The 21,192-nt window shown below is 51.3% G+C and overlaps 1 protein-coding gene and 1 pseudogene across 8 annotated transcripts; both read left to right on the top strand.

Moving 5' to 3' along the window:
- Nucleotides 1-1,822: 1,822 nt before the first annotated feature.
- CSF3R (colony stimulating factor 3 receptor) lies at nucleotides 1,823-19,633 on the top strand. 7 transcript variants are annotated; one of them, XM_032246970.1, is made up of 18 exons: nucleotides 1,823-2,081; nucleotides 3,349-3,403; nucleotides 4,630-4,755; nucleotides 5,354-5,437; nucleotides 9,690-9,986; nucleotides 11,469-11,592; nucleotides 11,736-11,923; nucleotides 12,717-12,886; nucleotides 13,011-13,164; nucleotides 13,263-13,336; nucleotides 13,771-13,984; nucleotides 15,866-16,054; nucleotides 16,448-16,549; nucleotides 17,466-17,612; nucleotides 17,724-17,864; nucleotides 18,035-18,128; nucleotides 18,377-18,455; nucleotides 18,851-19,633. In XM_032246970.1, exons 3-18 carry the CDS (start codon nucleotides 4,743-4,745, stop codon nucleotides 19,319-19,321), a joined length of 2,541 nt encoding a protein of 846 aa, XP_032102861.1. In that variant the 5' UTR covers nucleotides 1,823-2,081; nucleotides 3,349-3,403; nucleotides 4,630-4,742; the 3' UTR covers nucleotides 19,322-19,633. The 7 variants fall into 7 exon arrangements, with proteins under 7 accessions (XP_032102861.1, XP_032102865.1, XP_032102859.1 ...); XM_032246974.1 differs by having other exon boundaries at nucleotides 18,745-18,886; XM_032246968.1 differs by having other exon boundaries at nucleotides 1,824-2,081; nucleotides 18,374-18,455.
- Nucleotides 7,378-8,426, top strand: LOC116529294 (annotated as a pseudogene). Its single transcript, XR_004259447.1, has one exon. The product of XR_004259447.1 is annotated as a dynein light chain 1, axonemal pseudogene (transcript).
- Nucleotides 19,634-21,192: the final 1,559 nt, after the last annotated feature.

Genomic DNA, 21,192 nt, shown 5'->3' with positions numbered 1-21,192 from the left:
CATTGCACCCCAGGCTGGGTAGCATGAGTGAAACCCCGCCCAAAAAAAAAAAAAAAAAAAAAATGAACGGACTGGACATGGGAATGTGGAGAAGGGGTTGTAAGTAATGACTCCGGAGTCCCTGAGCTACGTGACTAGGGAGAGGAGGGGATGGTGGTTAATTCACCATAAAGAGGTACGTGGGGATCAGAGACAGGTTTGGTGAAATGGGGAAAGAGTCATCCAGTTGATCATTCATTCAACAAACACGTATGGAGGCCTTACTGTGTGACAGGCAGTGTTACAGACACTGGAGATAAAGTTTGGAACAGAACAGACCAAAACTGTTGTCCTCATGGAACTTCCAGTGGGAATTGAAAAGCAATATTCGGGAGAGAGAGAGAGGGAATGGGAGGGAAGGGGCTTGCAAATTTTGAAAAGGGTGCTCAGAGAAGGCCTCAGTGAGAAGGTGACATTTTAGCAAAGACCTGAAGAAGGGGAGGGACGGACCCACGTAGCTATTTGTGGGGTCGTGGGGAAGAGTCCAGACAAATAAAACAGCAAGTGCAAAGGGCCTGAGGCAAGAGATGGCATAACAAGTTCAAGAAGCAAAGAACACAGAGTGCCTGGAGCAAGGCAGCCGGCAGGAGAATAACAGGAGAGGGATCCGGGACATAACGGGGGTACCAGATTGCGTAGGGCTTTGGAGATCATTGAAAGGGCTTTGACTTTGACTCTGAATGAGACAGGAGCCATTGGAAAGTTTGGCACAAGGATGACCTGATCAGACTTCTGTTGAACTGATAACGCACTGGCTGTTGAAGGAGCTATAGACAGGTGGGAGAACGAGGATCAATAGAAGCAGGAGAGCAGGGAGGGGGGCTATTTCGACGACCTAGGCAAGAGATGAGGGTAGCTTGGGGCTGGCTGGCATTGGTTTAAATGATATTTATATTTTCCAATATATTATCATAAAAATATTCGCACGTAGAGCCAAGTTGAACTTTACAGTGAATACCCAGGATTCTTGCTATACTTTGAAAGGAGAGTCCCTGGGATTCACTGAGTGAGTGGAGCCTGTGGGATTTCTTGGGAGGGCTGCAGCGGGCAGTCAGGTCATTTGACCCGGAAATGGAACTGCAGCCCTGGTCTGCAGCATCACATCAGACCCAGACGCCTAAAAAGGATTCTGCATTAAGGACAGCCTGTTGGCCTGTTGGTACCTCACCTTTATTGGGTTTTGAATCCAATAAACTATGGGCAGTTTGAACCTTTCTCAGAAAATGCAAAAAAAATTATTTGTAGTTGCTGGGGAATCATAAATACAGACAATAAAAGACATAAAATGTAGTCTATTTCACCCAATTACAAAATATTCAGTGTTGCAGAACCATTGTGGGTAAACATTAGTAATTTTTAGTGAACACAGGAGGACCCCATGCCCCCCCGCCCCCCAAGACATCCCCCTGTCTTGCCTCTAGAACTCCTGTTTCTCCATCCACCTGGTCTATGGGCAATGCGGAGAATACGTAATGAAGAGGGGAGCAGTAAGTTTTGGGTTATAAAATTCCCTGGAACCTGGAAGACACCCTTCTGAGTACTGTGAAGACGTGGGTCCCAAGGCCAGAGCTGAGAAGAGGCTTGGGGCCGGGTGAGCCTTCCAGCCAAGGTCTGCCTCCAAGTGATGCTCCCCCAGGGCTGGGGGCATGGGGATGGCACCCAGCCAGGTGGGAGCCTGGGCCCTCCCCAACCTCAAAGCTTTGAGCTCAGGAAATCCGGAGGCAGGGGAGGGGGACATTGTTGCCACATTCCCCAGCCCTTTAAGACCCCCAAGGCAGGAAGGCTGCCCGGGCCTCACCAGCTTCCCTCACAGGCTCCTTCCTGGGAGGAAGGGGCTGCCTGTGCCCTCGAAGGCGCAAGGGAGGGTAGGAGGGAGGCTCGGAAGGTGTTGCAATCCCCAGCCCCCGTGCCCGTCAGAGGCCAAGCCATTAACGACAGAGCTCGGGGAGAGAGGCTGGACTGCAGCTGGTTTCAGGAACTTCTCTCGACGAGGTGAAGAGAGACCAGGGAGGCCAAGCAGGTGCTGGACCAGAGGCTCCAATGTGAGTAGGGGATCCCTAGAGAGGGGCTGAGCCTCGGGCTTGATGGAGAGCTGGAGTCCTGCGGCCACTCCCCGCAGCTCCGCCAAGTGTTCATGTCCGGGGTCCTAGGTCTGGGGCCAGGGATTCATCCTTTGGAAGCTGCAGCCCTGGACACTGACTCACTTTTCACAGGACGCCCCTACTTTTTGGGGTATTGCACGAGGGACGTCACTCATAGCCAAGTTTCTCCTTGGGGACACTGAGCTAGGCTGGAGACAGACAAAATCATTCTCCCCTCCCCATGCCTCTGTCTCTCAGAACGTGCGTGTCTGTGAGTCCCAGCTCCATCTGGGCCTCTGTCTACTTCACGCTCTGTTTCCATATTTCCTCCTCGAGCTTCTCTCTGGCTTGCTGACTCTCTGTGTTTCTCTGTCTCACGTATTTCCTGCTCTCCTTTGAATCTTAAACTCTTGGTAACAGACTGCTTCCCGGGCTCCAGGCCGCTGGGTGCCCCCGGCTCTCTGGGTCGGCGTACTTGTCTCTTGGGCCCTTCTTCTCCGTCTCTCGACATCTCCGGCCTCAGTCTTCTTCTCGGTGGGTCTCTGTCATTTCGGTCTGGGTGGATTTCAGTCACCGCCTTGCTCTGTTATGCTGTGTGGCGTTCTCTTCTTTTCTTTATCTGCAGCACAACTGGAAAGGCCTCTCCCTCTGTTTATTTCCAGCCTCCTCCTCCCTCCCCACCCTTCCCACAGAAAGAATCTCCAGGTGAGAGTAAAAGCAGCACGGGAGCCAGGGGTGTGAACTGAGGAAGACAGTGTGAGGGGAGAAGGTTGACTGTGATGGAGGGAGAAACAGCAAGAGGGGGCCCGAGGGCAGCCAGCCCAGGAGGCATGGAGGTGTGCTGCGCAGCAGCCTCGGAGCGAACTCCTGCAGAGCCCGGCGGCGGAGAAGGCCACAGTGACGGGAGGGCCAGGGGGCCGAGGAGCTTGGAGGAAGGGATCCAGAAAGGGGGTTCTGGAACTGTGCAGTGTGGCACAGATAAAAGCAAGGTGGCAGTCCTGTGAGGTGTGGCCACACAGGCTGTGAGGGAGGCAGGGGTGAGGGGAGAACCGAACTGTGCTGGATTCCATGAGCTGATGACCCACTTTATGGCTCGTGAAAATAACCTACGGTTGCTGAGTGCCGATTCCATGCCAGGCACAGTGCTAAGTGCCTTTACCATAATCATCTCATTTCATCCTCACAACAACCCTGAGGGGTGAGTGCTAATGTTATTTATTTTCCACAGATGGGGAAACTGAGGCTCGGCTCGGAAAGGTGAAGTAACTTGTCCAAGGTCACAAGTAAGTGGTGGAGCTGGAGATCAAGTCAGGTGACCTGAATCTGAGCTGGGCTCCAAACCTCTCTGCATATCAGCCCCCTAGAGAGTGAGACGATGCTCCAACAGGCCCCAGGCCCTCTCAACCAGGGTGGGGGGGTGCCCAGGGCTGCAATGAGGGACCAGGGACTGAGGCCAAGCAGGCCAACACCCAGCACCCAGCAGGAGGAGGCCGGGGCCTCTCGGGGCTAGATTGTCTGCTCTGGACAGGAGCCAGTGGAGGCAGATAAGGTGGTACTGCATGGGGCATAGGCTGGGCCTGAAGCTGACCCTGGCTAGGGCAACAGAGCTGGGATATGATCAAAAGCACATGGAGATGAAAACCAGTGTCCCAAAATCTTGGGCTTGGAGGCTAAATCTTCCCCAACCACTGTTAAGGGGGATAATCAAACTGGTGTGCTGCAGTAAGAAAGTTACCAACCACTGATGGGTAGACAGATGCTTGGGATAGTTGTGCAGGTTTCTCACTGCACAAAACTGAGGAGTAACTGGAGCCGAAATCCAGGCTGTGCCCTAGTTGCCAGGTCCTAGTGTGGTGCTGCATCCATCCCGAGGAAGGGGTGCTTTCTTTCTGATTTGCACAAAGGAGACTTACGGGCTAGTGTCCCTGGGTGATCTGATACTGCAATATATATGGATAGACTTGGGGTCTGGGTAAGGCCCCTGTGAGCAGGAACAGCCTTGGGTATCTGGACAATTCTTATCCAAACCTCTGTCTGTGAGGGAGAGGAAAAGATTCTCCTACCTTTTTCCCTGCTGAGCACAAGTGATCTGCTGGGACACCACTTGCATATATGTGTCCATATATGTACATGCAAGCTGGCCAGAGATTCCCACTGATCTGCCACCAGCAGCACCAACTCGTGCTGGAGAACCAGGTGTTGGCCCCAAGACCCCAATGGGAGCAGGGTGAAGATTAGGCTGGGCACCCACCTGAGTGGGAGAAACTTCCACATACCTCCTAAGACTGGAGCCAAGGCACCCTCCATCCAGGCACTGTGGCCATGACCACATGATGCCTGACCTCAGAGGGCCGCCAGAGGTCTGTGCCCAGAATCAGGGGGCATACTGGACCCCTCGGTGCCCTACTTTGTATCCTCAGCCCACATGGCTGAGGCAGCCAGCTTCCTGCCGGTGTAACCTGACAGCCCCTTGCCTCAGCCACTCCGTAGAGTTCTCCCTTTCTTCCAGGGAGCATCCCTGACAACACCGGCATGGCTTCCCCAGGAGAACCTGCCTAGTACTCATGCATGCCCAACCTGGATGTGCCAGGGAGTGAACACCCAAGAGGCATCCCTTGACCAATGAGGGGCAGGAGTCAGTGGGTAAATCTTCCCATCCCAGGGATAAACTGGCCCTTAGGTGGACAGTTCTGAGAAGTGTCAACATGGCTCTTCAGAAGGTTCCAGCAGGATAGAGCCCCAGTTGTCCACAGAGGTGACCAACATGATAACGTAACCTTGTGTTGGCTTTCTCTCCTTCCCTGTTTCATTCTCCCCAGTCCCTTATCTGCTGCCTGGATCTTCTCAAAATAAACTGCCAGCATGCAATTCCTCATCTCAGGTTCTGCTCTCTGGGGGGAGCCCAGCTTAGATAGCCGGGAAGGGGGAAGAATGCTGTTCCTCGTTGCTCCTTTCCCTGCTCTTTCCCGGAAGGCAAATATAATAGCAAGTATAAGTAAATGGCTGTCAGTCATTTCCTATGTTCCAGGCACTGTGCAAAGCTCTTGGCTTGCATCATTTTGTGTCTTCCTCCCAAAGTCCCATGCAGTACAGAATGCTGTTACTTCCATTTTTCAAAGAAACTAAGGCTCAGAGAGGTCAAGCAACCTAGTCAAGCTGAACAATGACAGACAAGGATTAAGGTCAGCTCTGACTCCAAAGCCCATGGTCTTAAACAACCCTCCTGCCTCCAGGTGAACATCAAGTTGGCGCTATGGCAAGGCTGAGAAACTTCAGCCTGACTTGGGCTGCCCTGATCATCCTGCTGCTCTCCGGAAGTGAGTATGGCCAAGGATGGGGGTGCAGTGGGGAGGGGGACTTCCAAGAAGAGATATTGGGAATCATTTCCTTGCACTGCCACAAGGCTCCTGGCATTCCCAGAGAATCCCAAAAGACTCAAGACTGAGCCGCAGATGTTGGGTAGCTGATCTCCCACCCAGACTTCCACAGGCAAACTGCACCCAGGAGGAATGGTGAGATGATCTAGGCTGGTCAGCCTGGAAAAGGCCAGTGGGACACAAATCTTGTCCGCAAATCTCTAATAGGCTGTCAGAAGGAACCTATGGGTCCTATGCAGCCTTGGTGGACAGCAAAGGGATCAGGATGGAAGCAACAAGGGGACAGGTTTCATCCTGAAATGCAGAAGCCCAGGCAGAACTTGGTTTCCAACCTGGATGCTGTCTTGAGAGGTAGAGAACTTCCCATCCCCAGGGATGTGCAAGCTGAGGCCAGGATTCACAGAGGCGCTACGTAGCAGGAGTTGGCAAACTTTGTCCGGCAGTAATGTTTAGGCTTTGCCGGCCACATACTGTCTCTTCCATGTTTTTCTGGTTGGTTGGTTGGTTGTTTTTGAGACAGGGTCTCCCTCTGTCACCCAGGCTGGAGTGCAGTGGCACAATCACAGCTTACTGCAGCCTCAACTTCCTGGGCTCAAGCCATCCTCCCACCTCCCCGTCCAAGGTAGTTCGGGGCATGCCACCACACTCAGCTAATTTTTTTGTGGATGTAGTTTTGCCATGTTGCCAAGGCTGGTTTCAAACTCCTGGGTTCCAGCAATCCACCCATCCTGACCTCCCAAAGTGCGGGGATTACAGGTGTGACCCACCATGCCCTGCCTATTGCATGTTTTTTTGTTTTTTGAGATGCAGCCTCTCTCTGTCGCCCAGGCTGGAGTGCAGTGGTGGTTGATCTTGGCTCACTGCAACCTCCACCTCCTGGGTTCAAGCAATTCTCCTGCCTCAGCCTCACGTATAGCTGGGATTACAGGCGCCTGCCACCATGCCTGGCTAATTTTTGTATTTTTAGTAGACATGGGGTTTCACCATGTTGGCCAGGCTGGTCTCGAACCCCTGACCTCAGGTGATCCACCCACCTCGGCCTCCCAAAGTGCTGGGATTACAGGCATGAGGCACCACACCCAGCCCTGTTGCGTGTTTTTATTTGGTTTTTGTTTTGTTTGTTTTTGACACTTTAAAAATATAAGGCAGATTCTTAGTTGTTACACCATACAAAAATAGGCCATTCAAGTCCTGCTGTAGAGGGCAGAGCATCAGGTGGAGTTTTGAAGCAAATAACCTTGTAAAGTTCCTTCCAGCCTGAAATCCTGAACCTGTGAAGCCGCGGAGGCCCTTTGTTGAGAATCATGAACTTGCTCTGTGACCCTGGGCAAACTGCTTCTCTTCTTAGGGCCTTAGCATCCCCACCAATAAAACAGGCCTAAAAACACCAGAGAGAGGAGAGAAAGCATTGTGGGCAAAGTGCATGTTTATTTGTTTATTTATTTATCAAAAAAATTTTCACCAAGGTGATACTCTGTACCAGGCACTGGGAATACAGTAATAAGCAGACAGCCAAGGTCTTCTGGCCTCACAGAATTTGTAATCTAGCTGGAGTGATAGATAAGTAAATAATCATAAGACTCTATAATTACGAAGGATAATAAGAGCTTTGAGGAAATACAGGGGCCCTGGCCTGATCCAATTTGTTAGTGCCTGGTCTTGTTTCTTCAAGATGCCTAAGCATTAACCAGGTGAAACAGGGATGAGAGGGAGAAAGAAGAGTCCCTCAAAAAAAGAACAGCAGGTCAGGCACAGTGACTCACACCTGTAGTCCCAGCACTTAAGGAGGCTGAGGCAGGAGGACTGCTTGAGCACAGAAGTTCAAGATTAGCCTAGGAAACATAGTGAAATCCCATCTCTTAAAAAAAAAAAAATCAAAAAATTAGCCAGGTATGGTGGCATGCACCTGTAGTCCCAGCTACTCGGGAGGCCGAGATGGGAGGATCACTTGAGCCTGGGAGGTCAAGAGTGCAGTGAGCCCTCTTGTTTGTTTTTAACTCTTTTAAAACCTTCCTAACAAGGAAGATTCTTAGTTGTTAGGCCATACGAAATACAAAAATAGGCCACTCAAGCCCTGCTGTAGAGAGCAGAGCATCAGGTGGAGTTTTGATGCAAACAACCTTGCAAAGTTCCTTCCAGCCTGAAATCCTGAGCTGTGAAGCAGAGGAGGCCCTTTGACGGTGCCACTGCACTCCAGCCTGAGTAACACAGCGAGACCAAAAAAAAAAAAAGGGGGGGGACCCTAGCAACCAGAGCAGTGACAGTAGCAACCGCCGTTATGGCGAAAGCAACAACAATCAAAGAAACCCTAGCGAGATGGGAAGAGAAAACTGGCCAGGGGCCATCTGAAGCCAAAGAGATATAACGTTATGCCCAGATTCCCCCCATAGAGAAGATGGATGCATCCTTGTCCACGCTTGCTAATGGCGAGAAGCTTTCACTGTCTACAAACTACATTGAAAAAATTGCCAACCTGAGTGGCTTTAAAAACTTGAGGATATTATCATTAGGAAGAAACAACATAAAGAACTTAAATGGACTGGAGGCAGTAGGGGATACATTAGAAGGACTGTGGATCTCGTACAATTTTATTGAGAAGTTGAAAGGGATCCACGTAATGAAGAAATTGAAGATTCTCTACATGTCTAATAACCTGGTAAAAGACTGGGCTGAGTTTGTGAAGCTGGCAGAACTGCCATGCCTGGAAGACCTGGTGTTTGTAGGCAATCCCTTGGAAGAGAAACATTCTGCTGAGAACAACTGGATTGAAGAAGCTACCAAGAGAGTGCCCAAACTGAAAAAGCTGGGTGGTACTCCAGTCATTAAGGAGGATGAGGAAGAAGATAACTAATGCCACCTTTTCCACTTTGTGTTAACTTATTTAAATGTCATAAGAACAATAGATACATTTCATATTAAAAAAAAAAAATCCGGCCGGGTGCGGTGGCTCAAGCCTGTAATCCCAGCACTTTGGGAAGCCGAGGCGGGTGGATCATGAGGTCAAGAGATCGAGACCATCCTGGTCAACACGGTGAAACCCCGTCTCTACTAAAACTACAAAAAATTAGCTGGGCATAGTGGCGCGTGCCTGTAGTCCCAGCTACTCAGGAGGCTGAGGCAGGAGAATTGCCTGAACCCAGGAGGCGGAGGTTGCGGTGAGCCGAGATCGCGCCATTGCACTCCAGCCTGGGTAACATGAGTGAAACTCCGTCTCAAAAAAAAAAAAAAAAAAAAAAAAATCCAGCAGGTCCAAAGATCCAGAGGCTAGAAAGATTATGGAGTTTTCAAAGAATAGCAATAATGAGCCAGAATGGCCGGAGCAGAGAGACAGTATACCCTGGAACTGAGAGGATCAGGCAGGGGCCAGGCCACAAGAGCTGTGTGAAGGATTTGAGTCTTTATCCTAATGATGGCAGCAAGTATTCACATGCCAGACACTGCTCTAAGTGCCTTCCATATGTTATCTCATGTAATCCTTCCAGTGACGCTAATGTAGGGGACAATTTTTATCCCTATTTTACAGATGATAAAATCGAGGCACAGAAAGTCTCAGTAATATATCAGGGTCTCGTAATAAGCCACAGAACCCGAATTTAAACCTAAGCAGTCTAGTTCCAACATCCACCCTCATCCATCACACCATACTGCCTTTCAGAGCCATAATGTGTCACCGAAGTGCTGTGATGGAGATGGGGTAGCAGAATCAGATTTGCCTTGTGAAAAGATTGCTGTGGCTATGGGTTCTTATCACTCTAATCACTGCTTGCACCATGCTTGGGGAGGACACTGGGAGTCATCAGTCTTTATCTGGTGGTGTGCTGGTGCTGGCTTGCAAAAGCTCACTGTGCACATCTGTTCCCAACTCCCCGATCAATGACGTCACATCAGTAGCTTGAAATCAGCTAAGGCGAGAGTATTCACACCATGGAAAGGGGCACACACTACAAACCAGGGTCTGCTCTTCTCTGTCGAGCTGGCTGATAAACAGTTACCAGCACAACACTATCTCTGCCTCACCCCTATAGCGTCTCAAAGTCCCGGTCCACGTCCTTCAATTTCCAGCCCCCATGTCTTGAAGGATGAGACAGGAAGGTGAGGGCCCTGAGTCTAGGAGTACAAAGGCCTAGATTAGATTATAGCCCAGCTCTGCTAGGCAGAAGAGTCGTTCCTGGCCCATTCTCTTCCACCTCAGGTCTGGAGGGGTGTGGGCACATCAGTGTCTCGGCCCCCATCGTCCGCCTGGGGGATCCCATCACGGCCTCCTGCATCATCACGCAGAAATGCAGCCATCTGGACCCGGAGTCACAGATTCTTTGGAGACTGGGAGCAGATCTTCAGCCTGGTGGGAGGCAGCAGCATTTGTCTGATGGGACCCAGGAATCTACCATCACCCTGCCCCACCTCAACCACACTCGGGCCTTTCTCTCCTGCTGCCTGAACTGGAGCAACACCGTGCAGATCCTGGACCAGGTTGAGCTGCATGCAGGCTGTAAGTCCCTCCAACCATTCATCTACCCTGCTTCCAATACCCTCCTGCCAATACTAATATTACTGGCCAGGTACAGTGGCTCACGCCTGTAATCCCAGCACTTTGGGAGGCCAAGGCAAGGGGATCAACTGAGGTCAGGAGTTTGTGAGCAACTTGGCCAACATGGCAAAACCACGTCTCTACTAAAAATAAAAAAAAATAGCCAGGTATGGTGGTGGGCACCTGTAATCCTAGCTACTCGGGAGGCTGAGACAGGAGAATTGCTCAAACCCGGGAGGCAGAAGTTGCAGTGAGCCGAGATCACGCCACTGCACTCCAGCCAGGGCAACAAGAGCAAAACTCCATCTCAAAAAAAAGACTATTACCTATTGAACTCTTGCCTAATAAGCACTTTATGGGCATAATATCAGGTAACAGTAGTATTGGTGCTACTATTTAGCCCCACTTTGCGGATGAAGAACTGAGATTCGAGGAGGGTAAGCGACTTGCCTGTCACATATTAATAGGATGGAGGCAGTGTGGCTCTAAAGCCAGTGTGGTGACCGCTACTCTACAGAGCCCAAGTCCTCAGCCATCAGAGGGTGTCTCCAAGGAGAACATTCTCTATCAGCTGGGTTTGTCCTCTGCTTCTCCTCCACCCCCATCTCAACCTTCCTTTCAAACTGAGTAGGATGGAGTTTGTGCCAAGCTGAGGCATAAGAAAAAACAAAGACCAAGGTTCATGTTTAAGAATCAGTAATGGGCCGGGTGCAGAGGCTCATGCCTGTAATCCCAGCACTTTGGGAGGCCACGGTGGATGGATCATTTGAGGTCAGGAGTTTGAAACCAGCCTGGCCAACATGGAGAAACCCCGTCTCTACTAAAAATACAAAAAATTAGCCAGGCGAGCCGAGATTGTGCCACGGCACTCCAGCCTGGCTGACAGAACAAGACTCCATCTCAAAAAAAAAAAAAAAAAAGCATCAGTAATGGCCACTGCTAACCCTTACATGGCATTTCCTGTGTATCAGGCACTGTTTTGAGCACTTCAGAGTGAGTCATTTAGAGTGACATTAGAGTGAGTCATTTAGCCCTCACAATAACACTAGGGGGTGGGTATTTTACCATTACCCCCATTTTACAGATGAGGATGCTGAGGCACAGAGCAGTTAAATAACTTCAGGATCACAAGGCTAATGAATGGCAGGACCAGGATAAAAACCCAAACACTGCACTGTCACTGATAAAGAGTCTGGAGTTGGGGGGCTTGGACATGGGGCACCACTGTGCTGCTGGGGGCCTGTGATGCTTGCCCCTGTGCGTGCCTGTAACTTAGCTTCCCCCAGTGCTGCCCTTCCAGAGCCACTCTGCCTGGAGATGGCGGGGACCAACAAGGTGACAACTGAGGAACCGAGCCAGGGACCAACTGGTCCCACAGGGAGCTTTCTGAGTGTTCTGGGTGGTCCCACCCAAAGCCCTCACACTCTTCCCACCTACATGCAGACCCTCCAGCTGTACCCCGCAACCTCTCCTGCCTCATGAACCTCACAACCAACAGCCTCAACTGCCAGTGGGAGCCAGGACCCGAGACCCACCTACCCACCAACATCACTCTGAAGAGCTTCAAGTGAGGAGGGGCCCCCACACCCCGGTCCCCTCCCGTCGGGTTCTGGGATGAGCCATGGGTAGGATGGTGGACATGCCTCTGGGAGGGAGAAGGGAGCCTCACTTTCTTCCTCTGTTTGACACCCAAGCCTGGACTATTGGCAGGAGCCGGGCCAACTGTCAGACCCAAGAGGACTCCATCCAGGACTGTGTGCCCAAGGATGGGCAGAGCCGCTGCTCCATCCCACGCAGACACCTGCTGTTGTACCAGAATATGGTCATCTGGGTGCAGGCAGAGAATGCACTGGGGACCAGCATGTCGCTACAACTGTGCCTTAATCCCATGGACGTTGGTGGGTTATACTGGGTGCAGGGGAGGGAAGGGATCCCCAAAACGGGCAGACACAGAGAGGAATGGAGAGGGAAATACAGGCCCAGTGACAGATAAAGAGACACTGGAAGATCTAGAGACAAGGGCAGAGAAGAGAGACAGAGACAAGGAGGGGTGCAGCTGGAGACAGAGAAATGGGTACACAGACCCAAAGGCCAGAAGAGACACAGAAGCAAGGAGACACATTCAGTCATGCTTTCAGCACGTTTTCTGAAGCACCCACTAAGTGTAAGGCACTGTTCTAGGTACTGGGGATACAGCAGTAAACAAAGCATCCAAAATCCCGCCCTCAGAATGTTGGATTCCAATGGGAAGTTAAATAAGATAGAATGTCAGATGGCAATAAGCAGAAAGGAGAAAGTAAGGAGGAGAAGCACACAGAGAGAGGGGAAGGGGAGCAGTGGCTATTTCAATAGGTCGGTCAAGAAAGGCCTCACTAAGAGGGTGACAACTGAGCAGATCCTTGAAGGAAAAGAGGGAGCAAGCCACTGGCTATCTGGAGGGAAAACATTTCAAGCAAAAGTAACAACCAGTGCAAAGTAACAACCAGAGCAAAGTAACAACCTGTGCAAAGGCCCTGGGGCAAGAGCAAGAAACAGAGACCTAGAGAGAAACAAAGACTCATAGAGACCGAACCACAGAAACCTGCCATGGCAATGTGGGCAGTGAACCACAGACAGGGAGACAAGAGGGAGCTAAGACAGAGCCCTCTAGGGTGGGGCAGGGAGAGCTTCTGACAGCCCCACTCCTTGCAGTGAAACTGGAGCCCCCCATGCTACGGACCCTGGACCCCAACCCTGAAGCGCCCCCTCCCGAGCCAGGCTGCCTACACTTGTGCTGGGAGCCATGGAAGCCAGGCCTGTTTATAAATCAGAAGTGTGAGCTGCGCCACAAGCCACAGCGTGGAGATGCCAGCTGGGCACTGGTGAGGCGGAGGGCAACCTGGAGAGCCTGAGGTGGTGGGGGTAGAGGCAGGGTAAGTTGGGCTCGAGCTGGCCCTGGAATGGCCCAGAGATCCAAGGCTCAGAGTCATGTCCACCCCCGACCAGGTGGGCCCCCTGCCTTCAGAGGCCTTTCAGTATGAGCTCTGTGGGCTCCTCCCAGCCACGACCTACACCCTGCAGATACGCTGCATCCGCTGGCCCCTGCCTGGCCTTTGGAGCAACTGGAGCCCCAACCTGGAGCTGAGAACTACTGAACGGGGTAAGGAGGTGATGAGGGGCTGGGAGCAGTCATCAGTATCCACTCCAGGCCCCAGGGCCCTCCCTGACTGGCACCCTCCTTTCTTGTTCCATCCACAGCCCCCACTGTCAGACTGGACATATGGTGGCGGCAGAGGCAGCTGGACCCCAGGACAGTGCAGCTGTTCTGGAAGGTGACTCCCTCTGAAGGCTACCCCTCTACCTTGACACCTCCTCCAATCCAAATAGACCCCTGCAAACCGGGGCTTAGGACTCCGACAGGTCTGAGAAGTGTGGATGCACTTATATGTGATTTGCACGCACTTTGCATGTGCCTCGGGAGCTGAGTTCGCTTTTGGATAGACTACAACGCCGGGCACAAGGCGGTTCAGTGAATTGTTAAAAGCCTCCTGTGTGCACTGACTTGTTTCTCCCTGCCCTCCAGCTTCTTCCTGCCCTCCTTCCTAGAGCCTAGCACAAGGGAACAGAGGGAAAAGGGGAGGGGTGAGAAACCTGGCCCCCGGCCTGGGGATGCTCCATTGTATGATCCATCCACCCCACCTAGAGGCTCTCCCCTACTCAAGAGGAGCTGCACATCCCCTTCTCTTTTTCCTCCTGTGCCCCATAGCCAGTGCCCCTGGAAGAAGACAGTGGACAGATCCAAGGTTACCTGGTTTCTTGGAGACCCTCAGGCCAGGCTGCGGCCATCCTGCCCCTCTGCAACACCACAGAGCTCAGCTGCACCTTCCACCTGCCTTCAGAAGCCCAGGAGGTGACCCTTGAGGCTTATAACTCAGCTGGGACCTCTCTTCCCAGCCCGGTGGCCTTCTCAGAGAGCAGAGGTAAAGGGGGCTGGCAGCCAGAAGACTGGTCAAGTGTGTCAGTTCAAAGGCTAGATTGCCTGGGTTCAAATCTAGTCCTATTGGCTGGGCACGGTGGCTCACGCCTGCAATCCCAACACTTTGGGAGGCCAAGGCAGGCAGATCACCTGAGGTCAGGAGTTCAAGATCAGCCTGGCCAACATGGTAAAACCCTGTCTCTACTAAAAATACAAATATTAGCCAGGCATGGTGGCATGCGCCTGTATTCCCAGCTACTTGGGTGGCTGAGGCAGGAGAATTGCTTGAACCTGGGAGGTGGAGGTCACAGCAACATGAGATCACGCCATTGCACTCTAGCCTGGGTGACAGAGGGAGACTTTGTCTAAAATAAAAAAAAAAAAATCTGGTCTTATCACTTGCTAACGGTGTGACCTGAGCAGGTTACATCCCTTCCCCAGCCTCTGTTTCCACATCCAGCAGATGGGGATGATAACAGTGCCTACTGAGGTGAGGCGTGGGTTAAGACATGAGTTAAGACAAGGGCCTAGTACACAGTAACTGCTCCGCCTGTGTCTGCTGTTATTATCATTAGCCAGAACGAGGTGAAGCTCACACACACACACACACACACACACACACACACACAGCCCATTCTGCCAAGAAAGCTAAGAGAGAAAGCCCCAGGCTTTTCTCCCTGGAACATGGTCTATGACTTCATTGTTCATTCTCAGGAGATCAGCTGCCACCTTCCCTAAACATGCATCCTCACAAGGTGGAACTAATCACAATAACAATAATAATAGCTAATATTCCCACTTACTAGCTGTGTGATCTCAGATAAGTTTATTAACCTCTCTGTGTCTCTCAGTTTTCTCATTAATAAAATGGGGACAAAAGTAGTGCTTCCTGGGTATGACTATTAAAGGACTCAGTGAATTAAAATATAACAAGGAGTTAGGTACAGTGGCTCATGCCAGCACTTTGGGAGGCTGAGGCAGGCAGATCACCTGAAGTCAAGAAGTCAAAACCAGCCTGGTCAACATAGCAAAGCCCCATGTCTACTAAAAATATAAGAATTGGCCAGGCATGGTGACAGATGCCTGTAAACCCAGCTATTCGGGCGGCTGAGGCAGGAGAATCGCTTGAACCAGGATGGCAGAGGCCCTTCAGTATGAGCTCTACGGGCTGGAGTGCAATGAGCCAAGATTGCACCACTGCACTCCAGCTTGGGCAGCAGAGCATGACTCCGAATAAAAAATAAAATACAGCCGGACGCAGTGGCTCAAACCTACAGTTTCAGCACTTTGGGAGGCCTCGATGGGCAGAGCACGAGGTCAGGAGTTTGAGACCAGCCTGACCAACATGGTGAAACCCCCCCATCTCTACTAAAAATTTAAAAATTAGCCAAGCTTGGTGGCAGGCGCCTGTAATCCCAGCTACTCAGGAGGCTGAGAGGAAAAGAATTGCTTGAACCCAGAAGGCAGAGGTTGCAGTGAGCCAAGATAGTGCCACTGCACTCCAGCCCCAGTGACAGAGCAAGAGTCCATCTCAAAAATAAATAAATAAGTAAAATAAAGCAAAGTAAGGTAAAATGTAAAATAAAATAAAATACATCAAGGATTACACCTGACACATAACAAGAGCCATACAGTGTTAGCTGTCACCACTACTCTATACTAGGCTTGTTCCATGCATCAAGTCATTTAATCTGCACTGACACCCTATGAGGCAGGAACTTTTATCATCATTTCCACTTTACAGATGAGGAAACTGAGGCTCAGATGTTGACCCACCCAAGGTCACCCAGCCTGTAAGTAGCAAAGCCAGGATTTGAACCCAGGCTTCTGGCTCCAGGGCCTGCATTCTTTTCACCTTCATTCTACCATTTCCCACTGTCTCCAGGCCCAGCCCTGACCAGACTCCATGCCATGTCCCGAGACCCTCACAGCCTCTGGGTGGGCTGGGAGCTCCCCAGTCCACAGCCTCAGGGCTATGTGATTGAATGGGGCCCAGGCCCCTCCAGCACAAGCAACAGCAACAAGACCTGGAGGATGGAACAGAGTGGGAGCATCACAGGGTTTCTGCTGAAGGGTGAGGCTGGCCTGGAACAATGGGCAGGACCAGGGACAAAGGGAGGCAGTGCTTGTCTGACAATAAGCATGGGGCAGACTGAACTGTTTAAAGGCATGGATTCTCCAGCCTTTCTTGATCCTTCACTGTTTCCATTTCATATCCTCATAATCAGGAAGTTCTCCCTACAGTCTAACCTAGTCCTTTTTCTATAGCCCTGACCCTGCCACCCTTTTAACTCTCTCTTCTACTTTTCTTCCCTAATTCTCATCAAATGATCTAAAGAAGAGATTGTGGAGGTTAACCTCAAATCATGAGGCCAGGGTAGCCCTGACTAGAGGTCTGAGGCTAGCTCCTGATCATCAGCACAGGTTAGCCCCTAACAGGAATGCCTACCCCATTTTCTCTCTACAGAGAACATCAGGCCCTTTCAGCTCTATGAGATCACTGTGACTCCCTTGTACCAGGACGCCATGGGACCCTCCCAGCATGTCTACGCCTACTCCCAAGAAAGGGGTTCGTCAACCATCAGGCCCCTTTCCAGAATCCTCTCCTCTCTCTTCCAAGGCTCCGCCTGGTCCCCAGCAATCAGGAATATAGGGAACACTGCCTTCCTACCATACTGCTGGCCCTGGAGAGGATCTCTCTCAATCCCCTGGCTTACACTTGATCCCTACAGCTGGACAGAAATCAGGTGCTGGGATAGAAGCTGAGTAGAGAGGTGGCACAATTCAAGGAGCAAACCTGGCAAAAATCAGTCCATTTCCCATACAAAAATAAGGTGTTAATATGTAACAGAACTTGGACAGAGGGGCCAGGCGCAGTGGCTCACACCTATTTTCCTAACACTCTGGGAGGCCAAGACAGGCAGATCACTTGAGCTCCGGAGTTTGAGACCAGCCTGGGCAACCTTGTCTCTATAGAAAAATAAATAAATAAATAAACAAACAAACAAACAAAAAATTAGCTGGGTGCAGTGGCGCATGCCTATAGTCCCAGCTACTTGAGAGGCTGAGGTGGCAGGATCAGATCACTTGAGCCCAGGAGGTCGAGGCTGTAGTGAGCCAAGATGGAGCCACTGTACTCCAGCCTGGGTGACAGAGCGAGACCCTGTCTCAAAACAAAACAAAAGAAATTGGACAGAGGACCTGGCATAAATTCAGAGAGTGAGTGGCAGAAATCAGAGAGTAAATCAGATGAAATCAGGCCTAGTAGAAATCAGAAAGTGAGAATTTAGAGTCAAGCAGAGCCAGGTTCAAATCCTGGCTCAGACACTTATTAGCAGTAGGCGGAACCTGGATTAAATCCCTGGGAAAATGAGGCTTGGACATGAGTCCCCTTGGGCTCTTTCTCATCCACCCTGCAGTGGCTGGGAAGCCACAAGAAGTCCAATTGGACTCCCTTTACCCCCTGCACCTCTTTCTTCCCACAGGCCCCTCCCGTGCCCCAGAACTTCGTCTAAACCACATTGGCAAGACCTGGGCACAGCTGGAGTGGGTGCCCGAGCCCCCTGAGCTGGGGAAGAGCCCCCTGACCCACTACACCATCTTTTGGACCAATGCTCAGAACCAGTTCTTCTGTGAGTCTATCCTCAGTTCCCCACAGCCCCAGAAGGCCCAGGAGAGGGTGCTCAGCTGCCATGGAGGCAGCTTCAGCATCCAGGCCTAGGCTGACCATACACCCCTCCCAGCCGCCATCCTGAATGCCTCATCCAGTGGCTTTGTCCTCCATGGCCTGAAGCCCGCCAGTCTGTATCATGTCCACCTCATGGCCGCCAGCAAGGCTGGGGCCATCAACAGTACAGTCCTCAACCTGATGACCTTGACCCCAGGTAAGGGGAGTTGGGGTCTGGGCAGAGATGGCTGTTGGGAGGGTACCCTAACCAAAGGTTGCTGATTTTGAGAATAGAAGGGGACTGACTTTGAATCCCCTGGTCGGAGGGAGGAGACCCAGCCTTCCCCACATGCACTCTAACTTCTTCCGGCTCCCCCCTCACTGCAGAAGGGTCTGAGCTACACATCCTCCTGGGCCTGTTCGGCCTGCTGCTCTTGCTCACCTGCCTCTGTGGAACTGTCTGGCTCTGCTGCAGCCCCAAGTGAGTCCCTTTGAAAAACCTGAGATCCTGCTTCCCCCACCCACAGGGAACCTCAGATCCAGGTGGGCCCATCTAAGTCCCTTCCAACCTTCCCAGACTTTGGGGCCCATGTCTGAGAGCCCCAGCCCCAGCTTCTTCTCTGTGCACGAAGCACAGCTGTACCTCTTCAGGTGGGGTAGGTGGGACAAAGGGTGGAAAGATCAGAGGGTGTGTCTGACCCAGCCTCCATCTGCCCCCTTTTGCAGCAGGAAGAATCCCCTCTGGCCAAATGTCCCAGATCCAGCTCACAGCAGCCTGGGCTCCTGGGTGCCCACCACCATGGAGGAGGTGAGAATCCAGGAGGGAGAGGGAAATGGGGTGGGGATGTTGGTCCAGGCTCAGTGAAGGGACACCTCCTGAAGCCAAGTACTCAGGCCTTCCTGTCACTTCCAGCAACATCCCTCCCTTTGAGATGAAACAGACCCAAAGAATCCCAGCTCTGTCCATCTCACAGCCTCAGTCATCTCCCTGTGATATGGAAAGGCTGACGATGCTGAGTCTGAACGGTGCGTGGCATGTGTCAGGCATGTGTCAGGAACATAACAATGCTTTGCAAGTGGAACCCTTTGTGTTCTAGAAGTAACAGCAGAACGACCCCACCACTGCCAGAACCCAGACAGGGACGGTGGCTGGGGCAGACATCTGAAATGAGCCGTGCTCTCACCCCACATCCTTGTGTGCAGGAGGCCTTCCAGCTGCCCAGCCTCGGCACGCCACCCATCACCAAGCTCACAGTGCTGGAGGAGGAGAAGAAGCAGCCAGTGCCCTGGGAGTACCATAACAGCTCAGAGACTTGTGGCCTCCCCACTCTGGTCCAGCCCTACGTGCTCCAGAGGGACCCAAGAGCAGCTTCCACACAGCCCCAATCCCAGTCTGGCACCAGCGATCAGGTCCTTTACGGGCAGCTGCTGGGCAGCCCCACAAGCCCAGGGCCAGGGCACTACCTCCGCTGCAACTCCACTCAGCCCCTCCTTGGGGGCGTCAGCCCTAGCCCCAAGTCCTATGAGAACCTCTGGTTCCAGGCCAGCCCCCTGCGGACCCTGGCAGCCTCAGCCCCAAGCCAGGAGGACGACTGTGTCTTTGGGCCACTGCTCGACTTCCCTCTCCTGCAGGGAATCCAGGTCCATGGGGTGGAGGGGCTGGGGAGCTTCTAGGGCTTCCTGGGATTCTGTTCTTGGGCCTGCCTCTTAAAGGCCTGAGCTAGCTGGAGGAGAGGGGAGGGTCCAAAAGCCCATCACTAAAAACTACCCCAGCCCAGGCTCTCCCTCATCAGCCATCAGCATCCCCCTCTCCTCCCAATCTCCATAGGGTGGACTTCCCAGACAACCTGCATACTTTAAGGACCAGATCATGCTCCATCGGCCCCACCCAATGGCCTTTTGTGCTTGTTTCCTATAATTTCAGTATTGTAAACTACTTTTTGGTTTTGAGTTTTTGTTGTTGTTTAGAGACACTCTTGAGTGTAACTGAGTCTCTGTTATTGATTTTTCAAGGCCCAGCAGTCAGGAAGAAACTTCTCAGAATTGATCCTTCCTTCCCTCCTTTCTTGTTTCTTCCCTCCCTCCCTCCCTTCCTCCTTTCCTTCCCTTCCTTCCTCTCTTCCTTTCTTCCTCCATTCCTTGCCTTCCTTCCTTGCCTTCCTGCCTGCCTGCCTCCCTTCCTTCTCTTCCTTCCTTCCCTTTCCTCCCTTCCTTCCCTCCCTCCCTTCCTTCTGCCAGCTCTCAGGATCTAGGCCCTGTGCAAATGACTCAGCTCAGTTCACACTCAGAGAGCTTCATTGTAGTGTTGGGGACTTGAAAACTGATCCTTAGGGCACAGTGACATGGGTTACATGGGGGGAGTGAGAGTGCAGTGGGACACAGCGAAGAAATCTTGGAAAAAAACTAACTCCTGTTGGGGAAATATAATTGAAAACAAAATCCCCTGCCAACCCAGAAAACCCCTCCACAAGGGTAAAAAAGAAACAGTGTTACTATTGAATAAGCATTAAAGCAGAATGTGATACACATCACAAGCAATCCACTAAAGAGACTGCAAAGACAGAAAAAAATATTACCCTTTTATATAGCCAAGTGAATACAACTTATTGTATCCACTTTCTCAAGATAAACAATAACTGGTCCTCAAGTAAGAGGACTTGGCAGCACCTCCCTCTAAATTTACCTAGTAAGCGGCAGCCACCTGCGTCTGCTAATTGCCTTTATCCAAAGGAAAAATCGATTTCCCCTATCTTAATGACAAGAGGTAGGTTGCAACTAAGAGCTAGGCACCAGCTGAAGTTAGGCTCCTACCCTCCCACAGGAGCTGGGAGAGAGAGCATTATCCTCCTCAATTGTTACATTTCGAAGGGACGGCTCCCAGGTCCTAAAAAAAAAAATTCCGGGGTTGTAAAACTGTTAAGAGGTTTATTTACCTTTTAAAAAGATTTACATTTATCGCAAAGCAGTAGAGAAGGTATTCACGATTACAAGTTCTCTAAAGTAAATGCTCTCAGAAAAGTGAGGGAAAGAAGTCTTTTCCCCTGTTGCGCCATGGAAAATTAAATTTTCTTTTTCTTCTAATTTGTATTCACCCTTATACCACTCATTTCACAAATAACATCACCATTAAGATTTATTAAATGCTGTGGGAGAATGCTTGTCAATGTGTGCATTCAACTTCCAGAGTAAATAAATAAATAAATAAAAGAAAAAAGAAAAAAAAAAAAAAAAGATTACTAAATGCGGGCCGGGCGCGGTGGCTCACGCCTGTAATCCCAGCACTTTAAGAGGCCGAGGCAGGTGGATCATGAGGTCCGGAGTTCAAGACCAGCCCGGCCAAGATGTTGAAACCCCCATTTCTACTAAAAATACAAAAATCAGCCGGGCGCGGTGGCAGGCGCTACTAGGGAGGCTGAGGCAAGAGAATCGCTAAACCCGGCCCGAGGCCAGGGAATACTGAGAGATAAAGGACAGGTTGCACGCCCTCCAAAAAGCGGCATTTTAGAATTTATACAGCACACCAGCACACACTTAAACGTGGGCAC

Source organism: Sapajus apella, unplaced genomic scaffold (genome assembly GCF_009761245.1).
Source record: "Sapajus apella isolate SASKATOON/1434 unplaced genomic scaffold, GSC_monkey_1.0 scaffold62, whole genome shotgun sequence".
Lineage (NCBI taxonomy): Eukaryota > Metazoa > Chordata > Mammalia > Primates > Cebidae > Sapajus > Sapajus apella.
This window is presented reverse-complemented; position numbering and strand designations above follow the sequence as displayed.

What these genes read in the sequence shown, in the direction of transcription:
- CSF3R (XM_032246968.1), top strand. An exon ending in CACAGGGTTTCTGCTGAAGG is followed by an intron (nt 16,055 to 16,447) that starts GTGAGGCTGGCC and finishes TTCTCTCTACAG; the next exon opens with AGAACATCAGGCCCTTTCAG. An exon ending in TGCCCACCACCATGGAGGAG is followed by an intron (nt 18,456 to 18,850) that starts GTGAGAATCCAG and finishes CCTTGTGTGCAG; the next exon opens with GAGGCCTTCCAGCTGCCCAG.